The 12233-nt window shown below is 42.0% G+C and overlaps 1 protein-coding gene across 1 annotated transcript; it reads left to right on the top strand.

Moving 5' to 3' along the window:
- Positions 1-3006: 3006 nt before the first annotated feature.
- Positions 3007-9374, top strand: PCDH8 (protocadherin 8). Its single transcript, XM_044285508.1, has 3 exons — positions 3007-5439; positions 5511-5718; positions 8127-9374. Exons 1-3 carry the CDS (start codon positions 3007-3009, stop codon positions 8534-8536), a joined length of 3051 nt encoding a protein of 1016 aa, XP_044141443.1. The 3' UTR covers positions 8537-9374.
- The last annotated feature ends 2859 nt before the right edge of the window (positions 9375-12233 follow it).

Here is a 12233-nt window from a genome sequence, read left to right as displayed (position 1 = left end):
CAGGTAGCTTAGCTATGAGTGTTAAGTGCATCGAGGGCAGGCCTAAGACACTCTGTGCACCTTTGGTCCTCCTACTTCCTCTCCTTTCCGCTCCATCTTGATTGACAGGTTCAGGCAAGATGACTTTGCGGAAACCTGATGTGTCAATCAAAAGGAAAGAGGAGGAGCAAGTATGCACAATTTAGCTTGGATCCGCCTTTAAAGGTACATTTTATCCAGAATGAAGCAGTGGATCGCTAAGCGAACGTTATCATTACATTCAGCTGATCTAGCCCTACAAGGCATTGTGCCCGCTTTATCTGTGCATTTTCCTACATAGAGATTCCCTTTCAGTAGTTATGTCCAGCGTGCCCCATTTACTGATCAGTGTCTCACCCGTAAACATAAAGGTGGGAACTTTTCACGAGCGGAATATTTGAAGTCCGTTTTGCAGTTTTGTTTGAGTCTGTGTTGGCGTACTTTAGGCCACATTTATGAAATGTCACAGATTGTCTTATCCATAAGGCCTCCTGCTCACGACCGTTTTTTATTTTCCGTTTACGGGCCGTTTTTTGCATTCCGTATACGATCCGTATACGGAACCATTCATTTCAATGGTTCATCAAAAAAATGGAATGTATTCCGTTTCCGTATTTCCGTTCCGTTCAAAGATAGAACATGTCCTATTATTGTCTGAATAACGAACAAGGATATTACTGTTCTATCAGGGGCCAGCTGTTCCGTTCCGCAAAGAAAATGGAATGCACACAGACGTCATCCGTATTTTTTGCGGATCCGTTTTTTGCGCACCGCAAAATACTGAAAAAGTCATACGGTCGTGTGCAAGAGCCCTAAGCCTAACACTTTCATCTGGAGGAGCTACTCCAGCTTTCCTACTCCAATCTCCTACTGGAGTGAGATTGCAACTTTAAAAAAAAAAAAAAAAAGTCTCAGTGATATATTTGGGGTTCCTGGTGTAAAAATACAAAAAGTCGCAAAAATTGTGTGCAAGTGAGCTAAAAAGAAAATCACAAAAGCCCCATTTTGCTATTTTTTGGAAGCCAGAATTCTGGAGTGAAGGGATGATAGATCAGGACCAAAGCCTTATGGCCAGCTCCATGCCCCAGACAAATATAAAGTAGGCTCTGACCTGTTACACATTAGATCCAAGTTTTTACAACACATCCAGTCATCGTGTAGCCCTCACCTCACTGTATTCTAGTCATTTATAGAAGATTTTTTTAAACTGCAGATTTAAATCTATATTTAGCATATCATATGATGAAGGAAATCTGTGCAATATTGTAAGCAGGAACCCAAAATCTTACAGCACCAAGTAATCTTGTAAATCAACTGCTGATGTCATTTCTTGAAGAAACGTGAGCTAAATGAAGAACCTTTTTGTGGACCTCATGTCTGATATATGACTTCATTTAACCTCTGCGCAGTGATAATAGCGTGTTCTACTGCGCAGTAAACACACGTGACATATACTTTTATATTTGCTCTGCCTTCCTAGGTCAGTGGTAGCAAATGCATCATTGACCTCTATCCTCACAGGTTTAACTAAGGTTCCTCAAGTCCTTGACATGAATCTATGAAGCTTGCACTGAGTTTGGAGCTAAGTAATAATTGGTGTAGTTCCCCTTAGTGGAGATGGTGTAGGCATAATGAAATGTGTAGTACACGTGCTCCATGTTACAGTAGCCTGGGGCTAGTAAAAGCTGGTGATCCACAACACAGTGTATATGTCTTCATACATTGAAGAGGCAGATGGTTGAGTCCCTAAAGGTTCGTGCCAGGTTTAACCCCCTGTTGTGTTTTTGTGAGCCTGGAACGAGACTGGTGTTGCTTCCCAGAGGGGCACAAAATGAAAATCCTCTAAATAGGCGGAACAGAGCATCAGGGGGGATCGCTTACTAAATGCATTCTAATAGGAGGAGGCTATTGTGCCCCATTCAGCACATATCATCATTTAGCCAAAGAGTTATGGCACTGATTGGTGCTGAATAGGGGGTAGAATGGATACATGTGGTGCTTGCTCATTATATTCAACTTAGTCCAATTCCTCTGTGGAAACTGTTCAACTTTGTTCCCCTGTGCCTGTCATACTGACATAATACAGACATTGGTGTCTCCAATGGGATAGCCTGCCATGCCATTATTCTGGTTCAGCTAACGAGGCCTTCATAAGCCTTTGATACCGTCTGATCTCTGAAACCTTTCCAAAGCTCCTCTAGCCCCTGCTAAATCCTATTTGGGACATTTCATCCTTTCTTGGGTCTAGCTTGTGTCCAGACTTATGAAAGCCACCGGGGCAGTGACATGCATACTAAAGCCCAGCACAGTCATCTGCAAAGCAAATTACAGCTCTGATCAGCGGCTCTCACGCGACTGAATCACTATTGTGTGCACAGAGTTCAACGCACTGTCTTCAGGGTAATCCCTCAATCTCATTTAGGGCTTCTGCTATGATCATTAATAAGTGTAATGCAGTTGTCTGTAACTAGGCAGATCTGAGGGCAGTCTATTGGCAAAGGACAAGGCACCTGGTCCACAGTAGGGTGTCATACACTCACATTTTCGTCACTTTGCTCCTGTGTTGTCTAGTGTTCTCATGTGCATCCTTGGAGGAAGAAAAGGACAAACAAAAGAAGTCTCTTGTTTCTCTTTTAAGATTCTTTAATAACCCCTTTGTGGCTAAACGACCCACCAACACTTGACACATCTATTCATTGCTGAGGCTTAAACCAGTGAAATGGTTAAATCAGTGCAATGGGAAGAATTCAAAAGGATGGTGTCAGAGGAACTTCTGTGATTGGCTGCTGTGTGCACTGATTTGCATGTCTGAGCTCATAAAACCCCCCCAAGAGTGGTCAGAGCATCTCAGAACTACAGGCTCCTATCACAGCAAGCCTGGCAGTGACACTTTGCAGAGCAGATCATTTCTACTATTCATGCAGTCTTTATAGAAATCACATTGCCTCGCTTCTTCTCACCTGCTGCTGGTATTACTGACTTTAGAAAATGACTTTGATGAACAGGGGATGCTGTTCCAGGAATCTTCACTATTGCCTTCTATGCTTGTTCACCCTGGTATCCATTGCTACCTGCAAGACTATACGTTACAGGACTTATGAAGAAGATGACCCTGGGACAGTCATAGGGACCTTAGCTGAAGACAGGCACCTCAACCTACCTGCAGAAGGTAGCTTTCGTTTGATGAAACAGTTCAACAGCTCACTCATTCGTGTCAGAGAGAGTGATGGCCAATTGAGCATTGGAGAGAGAATAGATCGGGAGCGGATTTGCAAGCAATCTCTCACTTGTAACCTTGCCCTGGACGTGGTCAGCTTCTCCAAGGAGCAATTCAAGTTGATTCATGTGGAAGTGGAGGTGAAAGACATCAATGATAACAGCCCTCACTTTCCCAATCCGGAGATACCTGTGGAGGTGTCTGAGAGCGCTTCAGTGGGCACCAGAATCCCACTGGAGATAGCTGTGGATGAGGATGTAGGGTCCAATTCTATCCAGAGCTTCCAAATCTCAGTCAACAGTCACTTCAGCCTTGATGTACAGACCAGGGCAGATGGAGTTAAATATGCAGACTTAGTCCTGATGAAAGAGCTGGACAGGGAAAGTCAGTCAGCTTATACCTTGGAACTGGTGGCTATGGATGGAGGAACCCCGTCGAGATCTGGAAGTGCCATGGTTAACGTGCGTGTTTTGGACTTCAATGATAACAGCCCAGTCTTTGAGAGGAACGCAATCACTGTGGAGTTGATGGAGGATGCTCCCGTAGGATACCTTCTGCTGGACCTCCATGCAGTTGACCCTGATGAAGGAGCTAATGGAGAGATAGTCTATGGCTTCACTCCCCAGGTGTCTCAAGAGGTACGTCAACTCTTTAAAATTGATCCGAAATCTGGTCGTCTAACGCTTGAAGGTCAGGTTGACTTTGAGACAAAGCAAACCTATGAATTTGATGTCCAAGCCCAGGACTTGGGTCCTAACCCTTTAACTGCCACTTGTAAAATAATTGTCCATATCCTAGATGTGAATGATAATGCTCCTGCTGTCACCATCACTCCTCTGACTTCCATCAGCGCAGGAGTAGCCTACATCACCGAGGCAGCCGCTAAGGACAGTTTTGTAGCGCTGATCAGCACCACGGACAGGGACTCTGGGGCCAACGGCCAAGTTCACTGCACTATCTACGGTCATGAACACTTCAAGCTTCAGCAAGCTTATGAAGACAGCTTCATGTTAGTCACCACCTCACCTTTAGACAGGGAGAGGATAGCAGAGTACAACCTGACAGTGGTGGCTGAGGACCTCGGTTCCCCACCATTCAAGACCATCAAGCAATACACCATCAGGGTGAGCGATGAGAACGACAATGCCCCAGTGTTTGCCAAACCAGTTTATGAAGTGTCAGTCATGGAGAATAATGCCCCTGGAGCTTATATCACCACAGTAGTGGCCAGGGACCCTGATCTTGGGCACAATGGTAAAGTTATCTACAGGCTGGTAGAATCAGAAGTTAATGGTGCCCCGATCTCCACCTATGTGTCCTTAGACCCTGCTACTGGAGCTGTTTATGCCCTGAGAACCTTCAATTATGAGATCCTCAAGCAGCTAGACCTAAGGATACAAGCCAGTGACGGGGGTTCTCCACAGCTCACAAGTAGCTCTATCATCAAGGTCAAGATTGTGGATCAAAACGATAATGCTCCAGTTATTGTTAACCCCGTTCTGTCCAATAGCTCTGCAGAAGTGGTGATACCAGCTAGAGCTCCCCATGGCTTTCTTGTCACCCATATTAAAGCCAAGGATGCTGATGAGGGGGTCAACGCAGAACTGTCCTTCAGCCTCTCAGAAGAGGGACGCAGCCTGTTCACCATCAACAAGGTGACAGGTGAGGTGTTCCTCACAGTAGACGTCAGTGATGACCTGGGGCAAGTATTCAAGACGGTGGTCACCGTCACAGATGGCGGCAGACCCTCTCTATCTACTACAGCCACTGTAAGCTTCCTGGTCACAGCCGCCACCCCTCCTGCCAACCATGAAGTCATGCAGCCAAGTTCTTGGGAGGAGAAAGTTTCCCGCTGGGACATTCCTCTGATCGTCATCATCGTCCTGGCCGGCAGCTGCACCCTGCTCCTGGCTGCCATCGTCACCATTGCCACCACATGCAACAAACGCAGGAAGGAGAATAAAGCCGGCAAGGAGAGGGACATCTCCGAGCTGGAGAAGGGCGAGCAGGACGACGAGGAGCTCATAGACAGTCAGAAGGGCAACCTGTTCGATGCCAGACCCTTCCCCAACGCGACCCCATTCACAGGGACCGAGGCAGCACCGGCAGCAGCAGTGGTCACCCCGGAGGTTCCCAGCGCCGAGGAGAACTTCAGCGCCGGCCTGTATGACACCCAGAAGAGGCTGAGGACCGCCGGCAACGAGGTAAGGCTGCGGCCGTGGACGGGCGGGACGGGGGGTGTGAACACGGCGCTCTAACCGCTTGTATCCCGCAGAACTATGCACCGGCCCCCGGCTACGGCAAGGACGCGGGGCCCACGGTCACCGTCTGGAAGGGCCACTCATTCAACACCATATCCATTCGCGAAGCCGAGAAGTTCAGTGGGAAGGACAGCGGCAAAGGGGACAGTGACTTTAATGACAGCGACTCCGACATCAGCGGGGACGCTCTGAAGAAGGACCTCATCAACCACATGCAGACAGGTAAGTGCCCCCAGATACCCAGTATGTGCCAGATACATAGGCTGCGTGCCCGGATCTACCACCCATCTAGCTGTCTGTCTATTGTATGATCTATCTACAGTGTCCTGTTCTAGTGTCTGTCTGTCTATTCTATGATCTATCTACAGTATTCTGTTCTAGTGTCTGTCTGTCTGTCTGTCTATTCTATGATCTATCTACAGTATTCTGTTCTAGTGTCTGTCTGTCTGTCTGTCTGTCTATTCTATGACCTAGCTACAGTATCCTGTTCTAATGTCTGTCTGTCTGTCTAGTCTATGATCTATCTACAGTATTCTGTTCTAATGTCTGTCTGACTGTCTATTCTATGATCTATCTACAGTGTCCTGTTCTAATGTCTGTCTGTCTGTCTGTCTATTCTATGATCTATCTACAGTGTCCTGTTCTCATGTCTGTCTGTCTATTCTATGACCTATCTACAGTATTCTGTTCTAGTGTCTGTCTGTCTGTCTGTTCTATGATCTATCTACAGTATTCTGTTCTAATGTCTGTCTGTCTGTATATTCTGTGATCTATCTACAGTGTCCTATTCTAATGTCTGTCTGTCTGTCTATCTTATCTGTCTGTCTGTTCTATGATCTATCTACAGTGTCCTATTCTAATGTCTGTCTGACTGTCTATTCTATGATCTATCTACAGTATTCTGTTCTAATGTCTGTCTGTCTGTCTATTCTATGATCTATCTACAGTGTCCTGTTCTAATGTCTGTCTGTCTGTCTATTCTATGATCTATCTACAGTGTCCTGTTCTAATGTCTGTCTGTCTATTCTATGATCTATCTACAGTGTCCTGTTCTAATGTCTGTCTGTCTGTATATTCTGTGATCTATCTACAGTGTCCTATTCTAATGTCTGTCTGTCTATCTTATCTGACTGTCTATTCTATGATCTATCTACAGTGTCCTGTTCTAATGTCTGTCTGAAAGTCTATTCTATGATCTATCTACAGTGTCCTGTTCTAATGTCTGTCTGTCTGTCTATCTTATCTGTCTGTATATTCTATGATATATCTACAGTATTCTGTTCTAATGTCTGTCTGTCTGTCTATTCTATGATCTATCTACAGTGTCCTATTCTAATGTCTGTCTGTCTATCTTATCTGTCTGTCTATTCTATGATCTATCTACAGTGTCCTATTATAATGTCTGTCTGACTGTCTATTCTATGATATATCTACAGTATTCTGTTCTAATGTCTGTCTGTCTGACTGTCTATTCTATGATCTATCTACAGTATTCTGTTCTAATGTCTGTCTGTCTATTCTATGATCTATCTACAGTATTCTGTTCTAATGTCTGTCTGACTGTCTATTCTATGATCTATCTACAGTTTTCTGTTCTAATGTCTGTCTGTCTATCTTATCTGTCTGTCTATTCTATAATCTATCCACAGTGTCCTATTCTATGATTTATCCATCTACAAAATTCTGTTCTCATATCTGTCTATTTGTTCTGTTATCTGTCTATCTACAGTATTTTATTATATTCTAATTATCTATTCATCCATCCTATGACCTATCTACAGTATTTTATTGTAATATCTATCTATCTATCTGTCTGTCTGTCTATCTATCTGTTCTATTATCTGTCTGTCTATCTGTTATCTGTCTATCTGCAGTATTTTATTCTATTCTAATTATCTCTCTTATTATCTGTCTATCTGTGTATTATTTCTCTGCTTGTCTGTTTATTCTATGATCTGTGTATTGTATTTTATTCTAATTATCTATGTATCTATCTATCTATCTATCTATCTATCTACCTACCTATCTATTTATATTTGTCCATATCAGGGCTTTAGTAGCAAGACAATACATCGGAGAGCCCACCCGTTACTTGCAGTTTGCACTGTCTATATGTAAATCATTCACAAGAGATAGGTAGATAGACAGACAGACATATTTACTAGTAAATTGGAACTGAGAGGCAAGGTCACTTGAAGGATCTTCTGTACTTCTACCATTTTGGAATATTATTACATTTTGTCTCTTTTTTATGGGAATACTATAATCTGAACCAGTAGGCCATGTCCCATAGCTTTATTATCCAAAGCATGATTCAAAATCAATGGAACATAGTATATTAAAGTCCATAAAAAATGTGATACTCCAGCATATATATTGACCTAAGATAATAATCAACTGACAGCGAGTCTGTCAAACCTATCCCCACCACAGTAGAATACATAATCTGATGGTCTGCAGGTAGTAGGAAAATCCTTAGCATGAATTTATGGCTATCTTATTATACATCATTATGGTGCTGTATCTCAACAGGACACGTACCTAGTCAATCTAAGAGACAGGGAAAATATTGTTTATTCACTTCACTCCGCTTCCTATACCCATCTCTAAAAGCCCTATTTGTATTTTAGGACTATGGGCCTGTACAACAGAGTGTAAGATCCTAGGTCATTCTGACCGCTGTTGGAGTCCATCATGTGGAAGACCACCAAATGTCCATCCTGCGGCCATGCACACAGGCCAGCTCTCAGTCTCCAGCTTTGGCAAGAGCACCTCTCTCCCTCGAGATCCTCTGCATAGAGATAACTATTACCAATCATCAACAGCTCAAGCACACCTCCAGAAAACTGGTGGACTTCAGTGTGTGTATGAGAAGGTGCCACCCAAAGACTACGAAAGCAGGACAATTACTTTAATTTCACCTCCGAGATCTGGCAGGCTTCCTGATTTACAAGAAATCAGCATGCCTCTTTACAAGTCTCCTGGCACAAGTAGATATGTGCCATCGCAGGACACCACTTGTGAACAGGATGAACTTTAGTCTAACACAATCAGACTTGTACAGTCTGTTACGGACAGCCACAATCGGTGTAAATGGGACTGAATAACTCTAAGAGTTTTAAGTTATTGACCATAGTTAAATAATAATGATCCTTTATTTAGGTACAAGAAGTCTTAACGCACTTCATTTGCCATAGTTCAAGTGATATCAATGAGGTTATTTATTACAAAGCATTACAACGTCTTCCAGTTATAAAATTGTCAAGAAATTATCGTTTTTCGGTGAGGGATTTTACAAAAACAATGCAAGACCAGACAAAGTCAGATCACACATTGTAGGTCAAACCAACACACACTGGTCCTCCGTTATGAAAAACAGTGCAGAAAAAAAAAAAGTAGCGCTAATCAAAACAACCAGTCAGGTTTCAGCATTGATTGATGGGTTGGCATTGGCAACATCTCAGTTTTTTCTGTATTTGTTTTTATAAATGAGATCAACTTTTTGTAAATATACCTCAACTGGAATTTTTCTTCCTTGACATGGTTACTTTACACTGCCCCATGTGCTCCATTTCCATTTTTGGTGGAAAATTGGGCTATTTTTTAAAAGGGTTCTCTGGGATTTTGATATCGATGGGAATTTGACTCCCAACAAACCTCGCCCATCAGCTGCTTGAAGAGTCTGTGGCTTTCCGGTGAGAGCCGCTGCCTCTTCCTAGGCCAGTGACATCACCTTCATTAGTCACATGGCCTAGGCTAAGATGAGCTGCAAGTCCAGTTTCTATGCAGTGGGCAGTGCTGTGCTTGGTAAGCTGTGAGGGTGCTCACCAGAGCAATGCTGCCTCTTCAAACAGCTGATCGGTGGGGCCCTAAGTTGTCAGACCGACGCCAATCTGATATTAATGACCGATCCTGAAGATAGGTCATCAATATCAAAATATCGGAAAACCCCTTTAAATGTGTTGCAAAAAATATATATTCAATCAATAAAAAGACTATAATCCCGTTTCTTTGCTGCTCCCCTAGACTATGCTGCACTAGTTTACCTAGATGGTAAATTCAACCACTCTTAAATCCACCCCAACTCCATTACCTTTTGAAAATCACTACATTATCCATATCTAGTAGCAGCCACTAACCATACTCTTCACTACCAATGGAATTTCTTATATCACATACCATATTATTATTATTATTTTTCATAAATCCATATTTCACAAGACATTACACTTTTGTAGTGCAAGACCGGAGAGAGATCTGGACAGATGGGCATACTAGTTTTTATATATCAGTGTTATGTACATTACATTACAGACTCTCTTTGCATTATGTCGGTGTACTTGTACCTGGATAAACAGTGGCCAGTGTGTGTGTATATTGGTGATACACATTCACACATACACTCATTGAAACAGTGGGAGGAATCTATCAAAGTCTTACTCTGGATGCACAAAATAATTCAACCAAATGAAACGTTTTCAAACGCATAGTATTTTTTATTTATTTATTCAATGGAATTAATTTGTGCCGACCAAGCTTAATTTTGCATATGTGCAAAATGTTGATAATTTCCCCCCAATGTGCCTTAAATCAAAGAACTGGTGGGATCACATTCCTGTCAGGTCAATATCATTTGATATGGGTAATCAAATATTGTTTGACGTTTTGGTAATTTTTATGAGATGTGCAGTATTTCATTTTTTTTACTGTGTTTTTTGCTCTGATCTCACACATGGCTTGCCATTGGTTGGTGAAATTACATGACTACTGTGTACTTGTAATAAGTTTGTAAATAGTGGGGAAATTTGTTCTATTTTTATATTAAAATTTTCAAAATTATTGCCAAAGGAACTACTGTATGAGTATGAATAGAATTCTAAACTTATGTCACTTGAAATGTATGTGTTGCAAATGTACATTTTTTAAATCCTTGAAAATACTTGACCTGAAAAGTGGGAGTTGTAGCTGATGCACCAGTGGACCATATACAGTGTTACTGCGTTTTTATTTCAGCAATTGATGTCACCATCAAACACAATAAAGTATTTGTGAATTATGTCAAGAACTTCTTTTTTTAAATTTACTAAAACGTTCTTTATTTCCAGGGTAGAATTACCAATCCTGTCTAAAACCAAGTCTAAAGACGCACCCAAGTTACTATGGTGGCTCATGCTGGATGCTGAATTTGGAGCATGGCTAAACGCTTTCGTCTTACCTTACATCAGGAATTGGTTGACTTGCGCTGGGTTCAGACCTGAGCGTACTTGAACGTACGCTCTGAATGCGCGATTGTATGGGCATTTGCAATCGCGCATACAGAGACAAGCGAACGCCCATTGTCGCGCGTTCCCGCTGAAGTCTATGTACGGGAACGCGTGATAAGATGCCCCAAAGAAGCTCCTGTACTTCTTGGGGCGTCGGGCGTTTTACAGCGCGACCGTACACGCTGTAAAACGCTCAGGTGAGAACCATTCCCATAGAGAATCATTGGTTCTTGCCTGTTGAGCGTTTTACAGCACGTAGGAACGCGCTGTAAAACGCTCAGGTGTGAACCCAGCCTTACTTCACGCCAATGTTTTGTGCAAAATTGATGCAGTTTGGTGAATGTTGTGTTTCTACACTTTTTTCCGTCCATGGTTTAGCAGAAAGGAGGTGGAGTTTCAATGGAAAGGGCCAGTTTAAGAGGAGCAATTTTGTACCAAAATACCGTCACAATTCTGGCGTAAAACTCAGTCTCAAAGTAAGCCAACTAATAGTTAGTATAAAGTCAGACAAATTGCCGCTTTTATGAGCCACTACGATAAATCTGGTGCAGGTCTTGACAGCCTGTGTAAGCTTACACCATCTTTAGGATTTGTAAATCTGGGCTTTGGTCACATCTTAACAACGCTTTTCTACTAAGCCACACCTCTTTTACTATAAGCCACACCCCTAGGCATGATGGATTATTCTTTTTGTCAATATTTGCAAAGTTGCATAAAATGCTGTTATATTTTAAGCCTAATACTAAGCACAATCACACTACTTACATTTTCATTTTACACACCTTGCATTTCCAAAGCCATAACTTTTTTATTTTTCCTTCCACATGGCTGTATGACAGCCTGTTTTTTTGCGAGACAAGTTGTATCCTCTAATGGCGCCATTTAATATTCCATAAATGAACTGGGAAACTGAAAAAAAATATTAATGGGTGCAATTGGTTAAAAACAATTGTGCCAATGTTTTATTCGTTTTATTTTGTTGTATGGAAAAAAAAGTGTTAGCTTTATTCTGCAGGTCAGTGCTAATTTATCCAGTTTTGATGTTTTAATACTTAAAAATAAATAAAAAAAAGTTTGGAAGTCGTAAGTTTTTATTTTTCTTTCTACGGAACTATGATGCTTTTTTTTGGTTTTTTTTGAGGCGCAAGCTATAGTTTTTATTGATACTGTTTGGGTGTCTGTATGACGTTTTGATTACTTTTTATTCATTTTTTTGGGAGGCTAAGTGACTAAAAATGTCAATATGGGTATTTACTGTATATGTTTTTTTGGTATGGCATATGGGATGAATGTTTTTATATTTAAAGGGATTATCCCATTAAAATGAAAATGAGACATCATATAGGGCATGACAACCTCTTTCTAACAAAGATGGAACCAGTCCTGCACCTCACATGGATCCAGCGATCTCCACATTCATTGCTCCAATTGGTCTGCTAGATTTATTTCAGACTGGCAGCTCAGGGTGTGTGT

The sequence above is a fragment of the Bufo gargarizans genome, chromosome 3 (assembly GCF_014858855.1).
Source record: "Bufo gargarizans isolate SCDJY-AF-19 chromosome 3, ASM1485885v1, whole genome shotgun sequence".
Taxonomy (NCBI): domain Eukaryota; kingdom Metazoa; phylum Chordata; class Amphibia; order Anura; family Bufonidae; genus Bufo; species Bufo gargarizans.
Note: the sequence above shows the minus strand (reverse complement) of the source record. Positions and strands in the feature narration are given on the sequence as shown.

Excerpts from the sequence above, each read along its gene's own strand:
- PCDH8 (XM_044285508.1), top strand. The coding sequence starts at position 3,007 with ATGACTTTGATGAACAGGGGATGCTGTTCCAGGAATCTTCACTATTGC. Across the intron at positions 5,440-5,510 it reads TGAGGACCGCCGGCAACGAG|AACTATGCACCGGCCCCCGG; the intron begins GTAAGGCTGCGG and ends TGTATCCCGCAG. Across the intron at positions 5,719-8,126 it reads CATCAACCACATGCAGACAG|GACTATGGGCCTGTACAACA; the intron begins GTAAGTGCCCCC and ends TTTGTATTTTAG.